General features: G+C 40.7%; 1 protein-coding gene across 2 annotated transcripts in view; it reads left to right on the forward strand.

Annotated features, from left to right (window-relative positions):
* The window catches only part of sh3bp5b (SH3-domain binding protein 5b (BTK-associated)), a 58,160-nt gene that overhangs the window by 17,418 nt on the left and 26,988 nt on the right, over positions 1–13,754 (forward strand). For both annotated transcript variants that reach the window (XR_004656921.1, XM_034873663.1), the window contains exon 4: positions 13,569–13,733. Coding sequence is in view for 1 of the 2 variants with exons in the window: in XM_034873663.1 (XP_034729554.1) it covers positions 13,569–13,733 (165 nt within the window). In the remaining variant the exon portion in view is untranslated. The remainder of the gene's footprint in view (positions 1–13,568; positions 13,734–13,754) is intronic.

The raw sequence follows: 13,754 nt of genomic DNA on the forward strand, positions 1-13,754 counted from the left end.
TCCCCGAGGCCTCCTCCCAGCTGGTCGTCCCTCCACCTAGTCCTGGGTCTTCCCCGAGGCCTCCTCCCAGCTGGTCGTGCCTGGAACACCTCCCTAAGGATGCGCCCACGAGGCATCCTTATCAGGTGCCCAAACCACCTCAACTGGCTCCTTTTGACGCAAAGGAGTAGCAACTCTACTGGGCTACTCACCCGATCTCTAAGGGAGACGCCAGCCCCCCTCCTGAGGAAACCCATTTCAGTCGCTTGTACCCTGGATCTTATTCTTTTGGCCATGACCGAGCCTTCATGACCATAGGTGAGGGTAGGAACAAAAACTGACCGGTAGATGGAGAGCTTTGCCTCCTGGCTCAGCTCTCTTTTTGTCACAACGGTCTGATAAAGTGAATGTAGTACCGCCCCCGCTGCACCGATTCTATGGCCAATCTCCTGTGTCCCGTACTCGCTTGTCCCCCACTTAATGGTGACTCTTTGAAATGGATTTTAGTCTGAATGCTTGTGAGAATTTGTGAGCAGATAGGACTCAACATTTTTTTCCCTTCAAGGACACTTGGGTTGATTCAATAAAAGTAGCATGAATCAAACTTGTGACCTTCCTGTAAGGGAAGTGTCTTTAGCTAAGTTCCCTTCCACTTGTCAATCTGATCATCTGAAGTTCGGTAAAGAAAACTCATGCGACTAAAGCTGGTGAAAGTGTGTTTCCATCCAACGACTTTAAAGCAGATAAAAACCTGTGTGTAATGACATCACATGCTGGTATATTGAATTGATTTTAGCCATTATAAGGTGTTTCCATTCATTTTTGCACTGAATCGCACAACATTCAAACAAACAAAAGTTTTTTTTCGACATAATGATCGATTGTGCCATCTACCAACTAATGATCAATATGGGTTGTAATAGTGCTTATGTGCCAGCTGATAGCGACATATCAAGCTATAATAAGAAAACAATGACACGATCAACACATTGCTATGATGATGCAGATGCATCTTGCCTTTTATTTGCCCTCCAGCACCGCTGTGAGACAACTCTTTTTTGAGACATGTCTCGCTGTATGAGGCCTTTCCATTTACTCCGGAGGTCGTCCCACGGCTTGTCATAACTTTTGTCGGCCATTTCCTTTGCGAGTTCCTGATAAATTACGGCATTTCTTAGATTTTTGCTATCTAAAATAGCCGTTATATTTTGGTCGTAAATTAAGTAAAAAAGTCTTGTTTCCTCGTTTGTTTACTTCCATCTGTCTTTGTTGACATGCGCCATGTGTGCACCCAAAGAGGAAATACTAGGCAAAAATGAACTAAAACTACTTCTTTGTTTTGTTGCGGGTTGCAACCATAAAATTACCTAAAACTTAATTGCAATTGATTATTTATTCGCCAAATAACGTATCTATCAGCGTTTATAACATAAGCTGTATAGTAATGAAGATAAAATCCGATGAGACTATACGTATTTACTTAAGTCATGAAATTCAATCGAATTTTACCGTTTCCATATGGCACTGTTCATTCAGTATCACTTAATTTAGATAAAAACGAATGGATGGAAACATAGCTTCTGGCCCATTGAAAGTAAAGAGCTTTAAGCTCTTTTCCCCTTTGACTTCCCTGGTGAAGGTTTGTCATCTGTTCCAAAATGAAAAGAGAAGAAGAGATGCACTTACTGATGACCTGAGCATGTGTCGTGGAAGTGGGTAAGGATGACGAGGCTGAAAAGTTTATGGAGTGAAGGTCGCTTGAGCGCACATCGCTTGAAAGACGCACGTTTTTAAGTGCTGACTCCTGTGGGACGGAGCGGGGCTGCCGGATCTGAAGTTTAACCTGTTTTTTTTTTTTTCAAACGTAATGAAATATGCATCAGACTCGCTCTTCATTCCACCTCACCTCCCAGCGCTCAGTGGAAGATGGAGATGGAAATAAGGCAGTCTGGATACGTGTTTGGTTTTGTGTTTGCATCTTTCTGCTAATACAGTAGGGTAGGAAATCAAATTCTTCATTCAGTGGTTTCAGTCACAGTTTTTAAAGCCAGTGTTTAAAAAGCCACAAACATGTGAAGACTCCTTGAATCTAGTCTGTGAACGTGGAATTCTTCTGTTATTCCTAGGTAGTCCCTTTTTCAAAATATATTTTCAAATATTTTGGATCTGAATCACTTGTCCTTGCTCGTTATTCTGTTAGTATAAGATTCAGATGGCTGAGCATGCTATGAATACTTCATGTTTATTATTATTATGATAGAGCATTAAAGTGAAAGTGGATGACTCATTCCCTCTTCATCAGTGTGCCAGCTACAGAAGCTTAAAGCAGCAGCAGCCCACTCAGCTGGCTGCACCATACTGTGTCTGTAGCTGATGACTGCTGAAAGGGAGTTTGAGTATGGAGTTTTAAGAAGACAGATTAAGTTAATGCACATGATTTGGATGGAGGATGGGCAAGCATGGAGGAAATTTTCAGATTTCTTGTGATGCAAAAAAAGTCTGGTCCCCAAAAGGCAGAAGACAAATGCAAGCATGTAAGGTAGTCCATGTCTACACCAAGATAACTTCACCTAATAAACTCTGTGACCTTGATGCATGTCTGAATGTTGAAAAACCTACAATCATGTAACTTCTCATCTTAACTAGTATCCAGGGGTCATTCAAATAATCTGAAATAAGGCCTGATGATATGGACAAAATATGCTGTTCCAATATAGGACGTTTGGGTACTTGCCGATACAGAGTACTTATACGAGTACTTAATAATCCTTCTGGGGTCCGAGGGCGTTTTCAGACGCAATGATTTTGGCCTTCTCTGGTGTTGTTGTCAATTACAACAAAGCAGTATTTTTAAATCATGCCTAGTTAAAGGTCAGTGCCCGGGCCCTGACTTTTCCCCAGGGATAGTGTCAATAAAATGAATCATTAGTTCCTGATATTTAAAATACCGAGTGAAGTTTAGAAAGATTAAAGCAAAGTCCAATGACCTCATTCTCGTGCATATGAGGCACCCATGGGGAGTTGATGATCCACCGGAGAGGATGGTTTGTTTACAGCAGCAGCTAAGTTCACAAGATTTCGTCAAATTTTAAAGACATGTGACAGTTAAACAGATAGAATACAGTCTGAGAACTTTCATTTTGTGAAAAAAAAAAATTGCTAGTATATAGATGAAGGATGGAATGAGACAGCCATGCTCCACTTACTGGACGTGATTGTTTTGGCTATATCTCTTCCTTCCTCTCTCTGTTTATCTCCTCCTTCTCTCCCTCTCTCCCTCCCTGTTTTTGGCAGGCACTGTTCGTCTCATTAGCCACAGCAAATGCTGCTGATGGATGCAGTGATGGATGGATGGATGGAGGGATTTGGAGGTTAAGGAGAGAGAGAGAGGCAAGGAAAGCTGCTTTAAGGTCAAAGCCATCTGGCTCGGCTTTGACCACCCGGATGCTGTTTGTGTGTTTTGTTGTGTTGCGTTGCGATGCCACAGGCACAGCAGCTCTCACAGTGTTTGCTGTTGGGTGCAGGCTTTCTTTTTGTTCTTTTGACCATGACTCAGAAAGAACATTCAATGGTGTGTGTAGTAATGTGTGTGTGCATTGGTAATGCTTGCACACATAATTTATGCGATAAGTGAATTTTATAGCTCTTCGTCTTTCAAGGTCTTCGCACGTGGATGTTACTATGCAGGACTCAAGCTTTTAGGCATTACAAGGTCGGGACAAATTTAATATGAGGTCTTGACAATTTCTTTAGCTTTCCAAAATTGTCAATTTTATGGTGGTGTTTTGAAAAAAATTCTTAAATATTTACAAATCTGTAATGTGGTTTGATAAAGTTTCTTATTGCTCTCTGTAATCTTTTGGAAATGTATCTTAACGCCTGAATTAAAAAAATCTTGGAAAATCCATCCTTTTAAGGACAACAATTGTCTTTGTGAAGGAGTAATGTATTGTAAATAAATACATGTTCTTCTTTAAAATACAGGGGCATAAGTATACACCCCGTATGTTAAAATCCCATAGAGACCGGCACATTTTTATTTTTAAAAGCCAGTTATCTCAATCTCTAGGTATGACCAAAGACCAAGGGAACTTTATCAGGATGCATAGTATCCTGGATCCATCAACTAACTGGCCTTTAAAAATAAAAAAACCTGCCTGCCTCTACGTGAATTAAACCCAGGGGGGTGTATACTTATGCCCCCTTTGTTTTAAGGAAGAATATTTATTTATTTACAATACATTATTCATTCACAAAAAGAAAATTGGTGTCCTTAAAAGGTTGGATTTTCCTAATTTCTTTTGTAATTAAGGCACAAAAATGTGTATTCCTTTTTTTTAACAAACTTTGGCATGGTTGTGAAAACATATTTAAGCCACTATATACATAATGATCTGATTGGTTGAGTAGCGGTGAAAGTACAGTGTTCGGGACCCAGCCCTGTTCTTGACCCAACTGTTTATGTCACTTCTGATGTAAGAATCCAGTGCAACACTATGGCTGCATCTGAAGAGAGGTTGTCTGAAAACATGTGCTCTCATCCCCAAACTTAAGACGGTAATTGCGTTCTGACCCAGCTTTTTACTCCGCCTTCCAAATGTGGCTGTTTGGAAAAGCTATAAACACTTTCCTTCTGATGTCCTCAGACAACTTTGTAATACAAGCTAGTTCTGTTCTAGCATGACCCAACCCTTGTGCCTGGTTCACACATGCAGATGATGATGGTGTCTGTACAAACAGGTTCAGAAACTGGTATCTACAATGGGCAACACCTTGTCGGTTATTAAAAGGTTATTAAAACACCCTCACGCCACAGATGGTTAAAAATAGTTCTTCAGGCTTTGTTTTTTTACACATCTGGATCACTGCGCTGTAGTTGGTCCAGCACTTCAGCCATTAAGTGATAATTTGCGTGATTTTAACGTCAAAAATAGATGTGTATTCCCTAATGTTTTTTTTTACATAATGTTATTACAAACAGAACACCTTTACGTCATATACAAAACTATCCTGTAGTACTGATACACATCGTTATCCAACGAGGCGTGCAGTAGGAGGTAGTTTTATTTTACCTAAAGTGAAAGCTAAATCAAGTCAGTTTTCAGGAATTACAGAGCAATGAAACATCAGACATAACACTCTGTATGGTTTTAAAAAATCACTTTAGACATATTACTTTTAAAGGAATTTAAATATTTATTACCAAATTAATCTGTTATAGGGCTTTTTGTTATCTTATTTCTTAAAATAGATCTATTCGGAGTAGTGTCTTTATTTTATTTTTTTGTATAAATGGCCTTAACTCTCAGGTTTAATTATGATTTGTATTTTTAAAATGTGATAATGTCTGTGTGTGTGTGTGTGTGTGTGTGTGTGTGTGTGTGTGTGTGTGTGTGTAATGTGATGTCATAAAGAGTACTGTCACAAGAACAGATTGGACCCCAGGAAGAATAGCTTTTAGCTTATGCTAAAGCTAATGGGGATCCAAATTAAACAAACAAACTATCTATCTTTGAGTCGTTAAATTCACAAACAATCCCTGTGTAAGCTGCACATTCATATTTTACTTTCAGGTGTAAATACATAAAAAAAGCTTACTTTGTTAAACACATGTACCAGTAGACTACATTTTATGTACTAGGCCTTTTACAAAACATTTTCTTAAAAAACTAAAAAGTAAATAAAAAAGACTTCAGAGGCTGCCTCCCCCTGCTGTTGAATTCATGGATGGTTCATTCGACCCTGAAGCCTGCTCACATATCTAGGCCAGCCACAGTTAGTTCACCTCTCTCCTAGATTAAAAAGCAACATCAACTGTCGGTTTGATGGAGGCTGTGGTTAGTGGGGCATGCTGGGAGAGAGAGCACGCTGTGTCTGCAGCGCTCGTGTGGCCTTCAGCTGCCGTTCGTTGTGGACGTTATTGTCCCAGATCGTGCTTCCTCTTTAAAAATTAATTTGGTCGAGGAGCTGAGAAAAAAATAATCTCATTTTCTGGAATACTGGCCAAATAAGGTCACTTTGAATACAGATACCGACTCCTTCAAATTTTTCTTCTTCTCTAGTGTTAGCCTTATTGTGGCAGACAAACCTACATCAGTCTGCATTGACACCTCTGAGGATTCCAGAAACAACGGGTCTCCAAGCCGTTCCTCCCCGAATGAATGAATAAATGAATGAATGAATGAATGAATTAATGAATTAATGCACTAATGCAACCTGCACAATTGGTTTATTCCATGTAGCATACATTTTAACATTTTAGCATAGTATTTAAGCAGTTGCACATTTTTGTTTCCCAATCCTGTACTTATTCAAATATTTGTTCTTTTTTACTTTATTCATATTAATATTTCATGTACATTGTATGTGTGTATATTTTTCCTAGTATTTCATTTAAATTTATATTCTGAGCTTTGTGACTGGTTTTGCTGCTGTAACACCGTAAATTCCCATTTTTCTTGGGATCAATAAACATCTATCTATCTATCTATCTATCTATCTATCTATCTATCTATCTATCTATCTATCTATCTATCTATCTATCTATCTATCTATCTGTCTGTCTGTCTGTCTGTCTGTCTGTCTGTCTGTCTGTCTGTCTGTCTATCTATGAAGGAGAAACGTGTACATGGCAGTGTATTATCAAGTCACACTCTTTGAAGTCTGAGTCTGTCTTGCTATCGTCATGGGGACGTTATGAAGGTTAATGGAAAGTATTTTATGATCTGAAAGCCCATTTCCCCAGGACGTCTTTCTTCGACAGCTCTGACTGATGATGACTCTCTGAACTGTCCTCCCGTCTGTCTTCCTCGCTCTTCTGGCGTTTGACCAGTAATAAAAGGTTTTGAAAGCCATTATGAGTCTGACTGAAGTCCCAGATGCTATATATTCATTTTTATTAGCTATAAAGCTTATATTCTTCTTAACGTGCAGTACTTGTTACTTGCTGCTGTATGCATCTTCATGCAAAGCACTTTTTTATTGCTCAGTACTAGCAGGCAGCCTGAGTTGCTGCAAAGGTAGAACACAGGTTGGGCCGGTGCATTGCAAATCTTTAGACCTCCGCCCAGGTTTGTCTGTTTGTCAGCAGGATGACGGAAATACTACCGGATCAATCTTCATAGAACTTGGTAGACGGGTGTAGGATGGAGCGAGGAAGAACCCATTAAGTTTTGGAGCAGATCCGAATCACCCACACCTTTTTTCACTCTTGTTAACATTGCGAGATAGGGCATGGCCTAGAGCCTTTCTAGTTAATCCATGTGCTGGACTGTAGTTTTTAGCCAACATGGAGTACCTATGTGCTGTTGACTCTCTGACGAAACGCTCCAGGGTGTGAAAGCAAACTAAGGTTCTCTTGAATAATTGAAGTGTCTGTAAAACCAAATTGCCCATTCTCCCAGAGAAGGAGAGCGAATCGCAGCTCAGTGTCTTAAGTTCTGCATTACTTACACACTGGTGCTTCTCTCAGGAGGATTGTCTCTCTGAAAATTTCATGGGCCGCATGCAGAGTGATTAAAATATAAAGCTGAGCAAATGAGAGGAAGACAGAGAGAGCGGGTGGGGGATTATGCTGAGAACTGAGATGGAAAGAGGTGTAGTGTAAGAGAGGGAAAGATTAAGCAAAAGAAAAGTGAAGGGAGAGATGTAAAAGAGGCAGGCAGATATGTGGCAAGCAAACCAGATTAAGTGGGATACAGAAAGTGACAGATGAAGAGGGGAGAGAATGTGATGAAGGGAGAGATGGTAGCAGGCGATAGAGATGGATGGAAGGAGATGGGTGGATGAAGATGGAAACGGAGGGGGAGAAAAGTTAAAGAGACTGGGTGAGAGATAATAGGGCAGGGAGACACAAACTAATAGAGAAAGCTGCAGAAAAACTGCTTGACGGAGGGAAGACAGAGGAAGGAAACAAAAGGGTAACAAAAGAAACGGAAGCTTTAGGATTACAAATGGAGAAATGAGAGAACTTAGAAGTGTTTTTTTCTAGTCATGCTCGGTCAAACTGTGATGCGGCAATCTCACGCTGTTTAAAAGCAGAACTGATCTGACACCTTTCTGGACTGAATTCAGACCTCAGAGAAGTAGCAGCTGTAAACCACACTCAGATTATAGGAACACAGAGGTTTAGTGAAATCACTCGGCTCTCCTGTCAACAGAGGTTTGTGTACTTCTGGTTTTAGGGCTGTTTAAAAAAAACGGTTGTACTCCAACCGTTAAAGGTCCCATGGCATGAAAATTTCACTTTGAAGTTTTTGAACATTGATATGCGTTCCCCCCGCCTGCCTTTGGTCCCCCAGTGGCTAGAAATGGCAATAAGTATCGTGATGATATCATATAGGGAGGCGTCTGGTGATTCCCACCTCTAAATTTAACTCCACTTTCTCTGCTTTGCCCCCCCAGAGAATTTGGTCCACCCATGAGAGAGAGACATCATGGCTCTCAAACGGGCAAAGTAACAATCTCCGCCTCTACTCGTCAAAAGCTACAGACTCAGACATGGCACAAACATACACAAACTAAGGAAAGCTCCTACTGGGACTGGCTCTAGTGGCTGGAATTCTGCACCAAGGCTGAATTTTGGGAAAGAGACTTCAGATCCAGTATTAGGAGACCACTAAGGCCTATTTAAAAGAGACTTCAGATACAGTATTAGGGACCACTAAGGTCTATATAAAAGAGACTTCAGATACAGTGTTAGAGGACTACTAAGGTCTATATAAAAGAGACTTCAGATACAGTATTAGGGACCACTAAGGTCTTTATAAAGGCATCCAAAGAGCACCATGTCATGGGACCTTTAAGTCATTTCTTACTGCTACAGTGGGACATATTTTAGACATTTGTGTGCTTCAAACTTTGTGGGATTTAGGGGAACTTGAGTTTCTTTCAATGTTTAGTCTGTTTAATAAATTCATATTAACTTAGCTGTTTAATATCTGTATGTTCGAGGAACGGTAATTTGTCGACTGTCTAGTCTTCGTAGGCTTTAATAGTCTCTATGTATGTCCCCAGCTGAAGCCAGCTGCATAAATCAATGGTTTTCCCCGTTTGGTGTCAAAGAACTTGACTTGTCTGCACTGAGTCCTGACCTCAACCCCATGCAACACCTTTGGGATGACTGAGCCCAAATGTGAGCCAGACTTGGATCACCCACAAATAATTAGACCCGACTGATGTTATTGTGTGTGAATGAGGGCAATTATCTGTAGCAGGTTCAACATCGGGTGGAAAGACCAGAAGGGTCTAGGCTGTTATAGCAGTAGATTAATGAACATGGTTCTGGAGCGGTATCACATGTGTAATTTGGTACACTGTTACTGGTCAGTGATGAGAACATAGACTCCAAAATCATGCTTGATTAAACTATCGGCTGACATTGAGAAACTTAATTTCTTTATTTCATTTTATCACTTCATTTTGTTATTCATTGCGCTCGTCTCTCTCTCTCTCTCTCTCTCTCTCTCTTTTGATCCTCTCCTTCACTCTCTTCCTTCAAAGTGTCGGCTTTAAACGCCGGCTGAATGAGGACCGGTTGGATGATTTACTTGTCTGTGGCGGGCATTTGGACACTCCAGTAAAAAACTAGGACAAATAGAGGAAAAAAAGAGCTCAGTCTTTATATTTATTTTTAGTTTGGTGTTGTGCTTCATTTGTTCTGCACTGTCTGAAAATGAGATATGCTTCGCTTAAAATGTGCTTTTGTTTTCTGCATTTTGGTTTCACTTATGAAAGTACTTGAAAAACAAACAAACATGGACACGTCTTAAAGCTACAGTGCATAGTTTCTGTTGCCCCCATGAGAAATTACCCACCCCTGTTGTTCCGTCCACATGACACAAACCTTCAGTGATTGTGCACACACCCCAAACCCCTCCTACACGCAGTGGCTAGTAGCCAAGGAGGACACTGTGGATTATAAAAACATGATGGACTTTTCAGAAGAGGTCGTTATCTTCACTGGAGTTTTTGCGCGCAAAAGTTGCCCGACGATAACAATTTCTTTGTATCAACTCATTTGGCAACGGCTTGAATGTAACATACGCACATTAATATACAAAAAGTTACACATTAAAGCTTTAAAAAGAATATGCAGTCCAAAAAATGCATTTATTCTTAAAAGTCTTAATGAAGTCTGGTGAAGGATGGAATTTAAAACTGGACAGTGTTTACTGGGAGGACGATAACCTAGTTTTTCTTTCAAGGCAGACCAAGCAAAGGGTTTATAACTGATAGGATGAGGGAGGCGGGGGGGGGGGGGGGGGGGGGGATGGATGGATGAAGAGGGGGTTTAGCACATGGATGGCAGGATGTGACTCTTGTGGGCGACGTGATAAGACAACAAAGGGACGTAGGGATGGAAAACGAGACCAAAACTGTACAGCACACGTGGCTCGATTAGAGGACTGACAAATAGAGGTGTTTTCATTGGGCGTCCAAGGCTTGCATTGTGACCATGGCAACCACAGTAAACGACTATTTTTACTGGTTCTTAAATTTCCTTCAATCCGGATCAATAAACGACGTATATGATGTTATTTAGGAAACAAGCTATATTATTAATATATCATTTGGTTTTATTATTTCCTCTATTTAAGCTACAACCCACTCTATTTAACAACATGGTGATGACATCGGTGTAGGTGTGTAGCAGCAGCCCGTAGTGTATGATACACATTGTCAGTATCATGGGCTTTACTATTAAATCAACATTAATACTAGTAGGTGCAGATGAAGCTGATGGAAATACATGTTTGGTGCTATCCTCTCAGGACCTGAGGAGTCAGAGGGTTAGAAACGTCAATAGGATTGGTCTAAAGTAGATTTCATGGCAATCTACTTTACTTTTAACATATTTTAGGGGTAAAAGGTAAAAGTGTTGGACTGGTTTATTTCTACTTTCATTAGTCAAACCTTCATTAACGTCAGCTGATATTAATGCTAACCAGACATGCTAGCAATAGCGTGTCTAATCGGTGCTTCCAGCTGCACAACACCACTGCAAAGCTGCAACTTAACACAGTGATCAAGCACGTTGTAGGCGAGGAATTGGGTTATGTTGCTCGAGGACACTTTGAAAGGTGTCTTATAAATGGTCGTGTAATCAGGGCCGGGGAAAGAAAACCGTACCACAGATGTAAATGTAAATGTAATGTAAATGTGCTGTATTTATATAGCGCTTTTCCAGTCTTAACAACTGCTCAAAGCGCTTTTACATCTACAGGGAACATCCACCATTCACACACATTCATACACTGTGGCTGGGGCTGCCGTACAAGGTGCCACCTGCTCATCAGATAAACATTCACACACATTCACACGCCGATGCGCAGCACCGGGGGCAACTCAGGGTTCAGTGTCTTGCCCAAGGACACTTCGACAATGACTGCAGGGGCGGGGATCGAACCACCAACCTTCCAATTGGCAGGCAACCACTCTACCACTGAGCCACAGCCGCACAGACAACCGGAGACCTTATTGTAGGGACACCCGTGGCGCTCTATAGCATGCATGCAGCGTAGAACACAATGCACAATGCCGAACACACAACGGCAACAAGGCAGAGGTTATCCTGTGTCTTGCAGCGCTGGCATGTTGATGACTATCGATAATGACATTACGCAGAGCATGGGGCGAGAGTTGTCACTGATGACGACTGACACGATTTCCCAAATGTTCAGTGCGTTTAAAGTTCACGTTGCATCGACTCTATCAGTGTAATGTAAATAAAACAATAATCAACACACATGCATAGTAATTTAATCAGCTCAGGTAAAAGGCTTCCCACATACAGATCAGTTATCCGGTAACTGTGTTAATAAACCCAACACTAATATTCACTCTTTAATAAAAAGACAATATTGACACACACTAATTTATCAGTTGTAGCCTTGTTTATTCATCCTAGCATTGATGCTGATACTCTTTACATTAAGTCCCTAATTTCATATTCTCCATGTACCGTGATGGTTGATGTCAATTTCCAATTATTTTATGTCAAAATAGTCCAACTTGAGTAGTAAATATTATGAATTTGTTGGGATAAGGGGATTAGATGTTGGATTTGGTGTCACATAAACACAAATTCATATGTTTCTTTAGTAAAATTCATGCACACATGTAAACGTATACTCACTCCATTATTATTTGACTCTGTAGACAGTTCCTGGTGGACTTTCTGTGTCTATGTGGTCCCTGCTAAATCCCTAAAGAGAGGAGAAGGAGACAGCAACACAGAAACAAACAGCAAACTTTGTACAGTAACTCAGGCACGATAAACTGGGTCAGTGGAATCAACTTCTGATTTAATATTCAGTAAACTGTCTTCAGCCTGAGAAATGTGTCTCACTCTGCAGTTCTTTACAGGTTTGGTTTATTTATTTCCCCGCTTCCTTGCTGAGCTCTTCCCGAGTCGAGTTGTTTTCCTCAAAACTTCCAAAAACTTGTCAAACTCTGAGATAGAACCGGGGGGGGGGGGGGGGGGGGGGGGGGGGGGATTTACTGCAACATCAGTGATGATTCCTCACATTTACATTGTTTTTAGAGAAATTTGACATCCTGTATTCTGTTTTATGTTTGCATACACAGAAGGGTTGCATGATAATGACAAAATGTGGTACTGAGATTCATCGATTATGAGTATTAGGATATCAATATTCAGTTTGATATTTTTAAACATATGTAAAATTACAAAAATTAAGGGAAAAGTCATTGTAACAATATTCATAGATTCCTAACAATATAGTGTACAGTGCCATTTGGAGCCATTTATAAGTCAGGAATGAAAAATATCATTATTAATATTCTGTCTATCCGACCCTTTTTATCCTCTGTGTCTTGGCCAGATAATCCGTTACAGCATTGGTAATTTCAGTATGTCTCTTTGAGTTGTTGACGTTCTTTGTGCCACTAGCAAAAAGCACTCGCTAGCGAGGCTAGCTACTGTTTGGCTAGCTCTGGTGTATTCATTTTCTTTTTGGGGATAGTATCATGCACTCATGATCTGTTCCCTTTTGCTGTCTCTATCTATTTATTCATTTACGCCACTTGTGCGCGATTCAGAAAATGTCACAATTCAATATCGATTCTTAGGCTCATTTGATTCAAAAATGGTTCTCTGTTAAAAAAAACGATTCACATTATGTACATATAGTTACTTTTCCCATTTGATAGTATACACGCCATTACAAAATAAAAATAAAAAGCAAAATTAATCGATTTTGAATCGGTAGAGCTTGAATTGATTCATGAATGTTCTATAATGTACACAGTCAACGGACGGGACGCATCGCTCCAAAAAAATTAACCAAATATTGCATACTTACTGTGACACTTATGATATAATATAAGGTGATTTTGCAATAACGATATCAAGTCAATATATCGTGCACCCCTAACACAGCCATCCAGTCACTTATTCAGTCACTTAGAAACACCTTTCCTCGTGTTAAAGTCGACCCCAGCTTACGCAGAACGAGACCAACCTGTAACATGGATCAACCAATGAAGAACTGAGGAGGATACAAATGAGACACCCTTCGTTGATCAACGCTTTGAATTATAGATGTTCTTCCTCTCTGTGTCTTCAGGCCCAGCTGGAGGCCCAGAAGGCCACCCAGGACTTCCAGAGAGCCACAGAGATCCTGCGGGCGGCCAAGGAGACCATCTCCCTGGCGGAGCAGAGGCTTCTGGAGGACGACAGCCGGCAGTTTGACTCCGCCTGGCAGGAGATGCTGAACCACGCCACCCAGCGGGTGAGGAGGAGGGGGGGGGGG

The sequence above is a fragment of the Etheostoma cragini genome, chromosome 6 (genome assembly GCF_013103735.1).
Source record: "Etheostoma cragini isolate CJK2018 chromosome 6, CSU_Ecrag_1.0, whole genome shotgun sequence".
NCBI lineage: Eukaryota > Metazoa > Chordata > Actinopteri > Perciformes > Percidae > Etheostoma > Etheostoma cragini.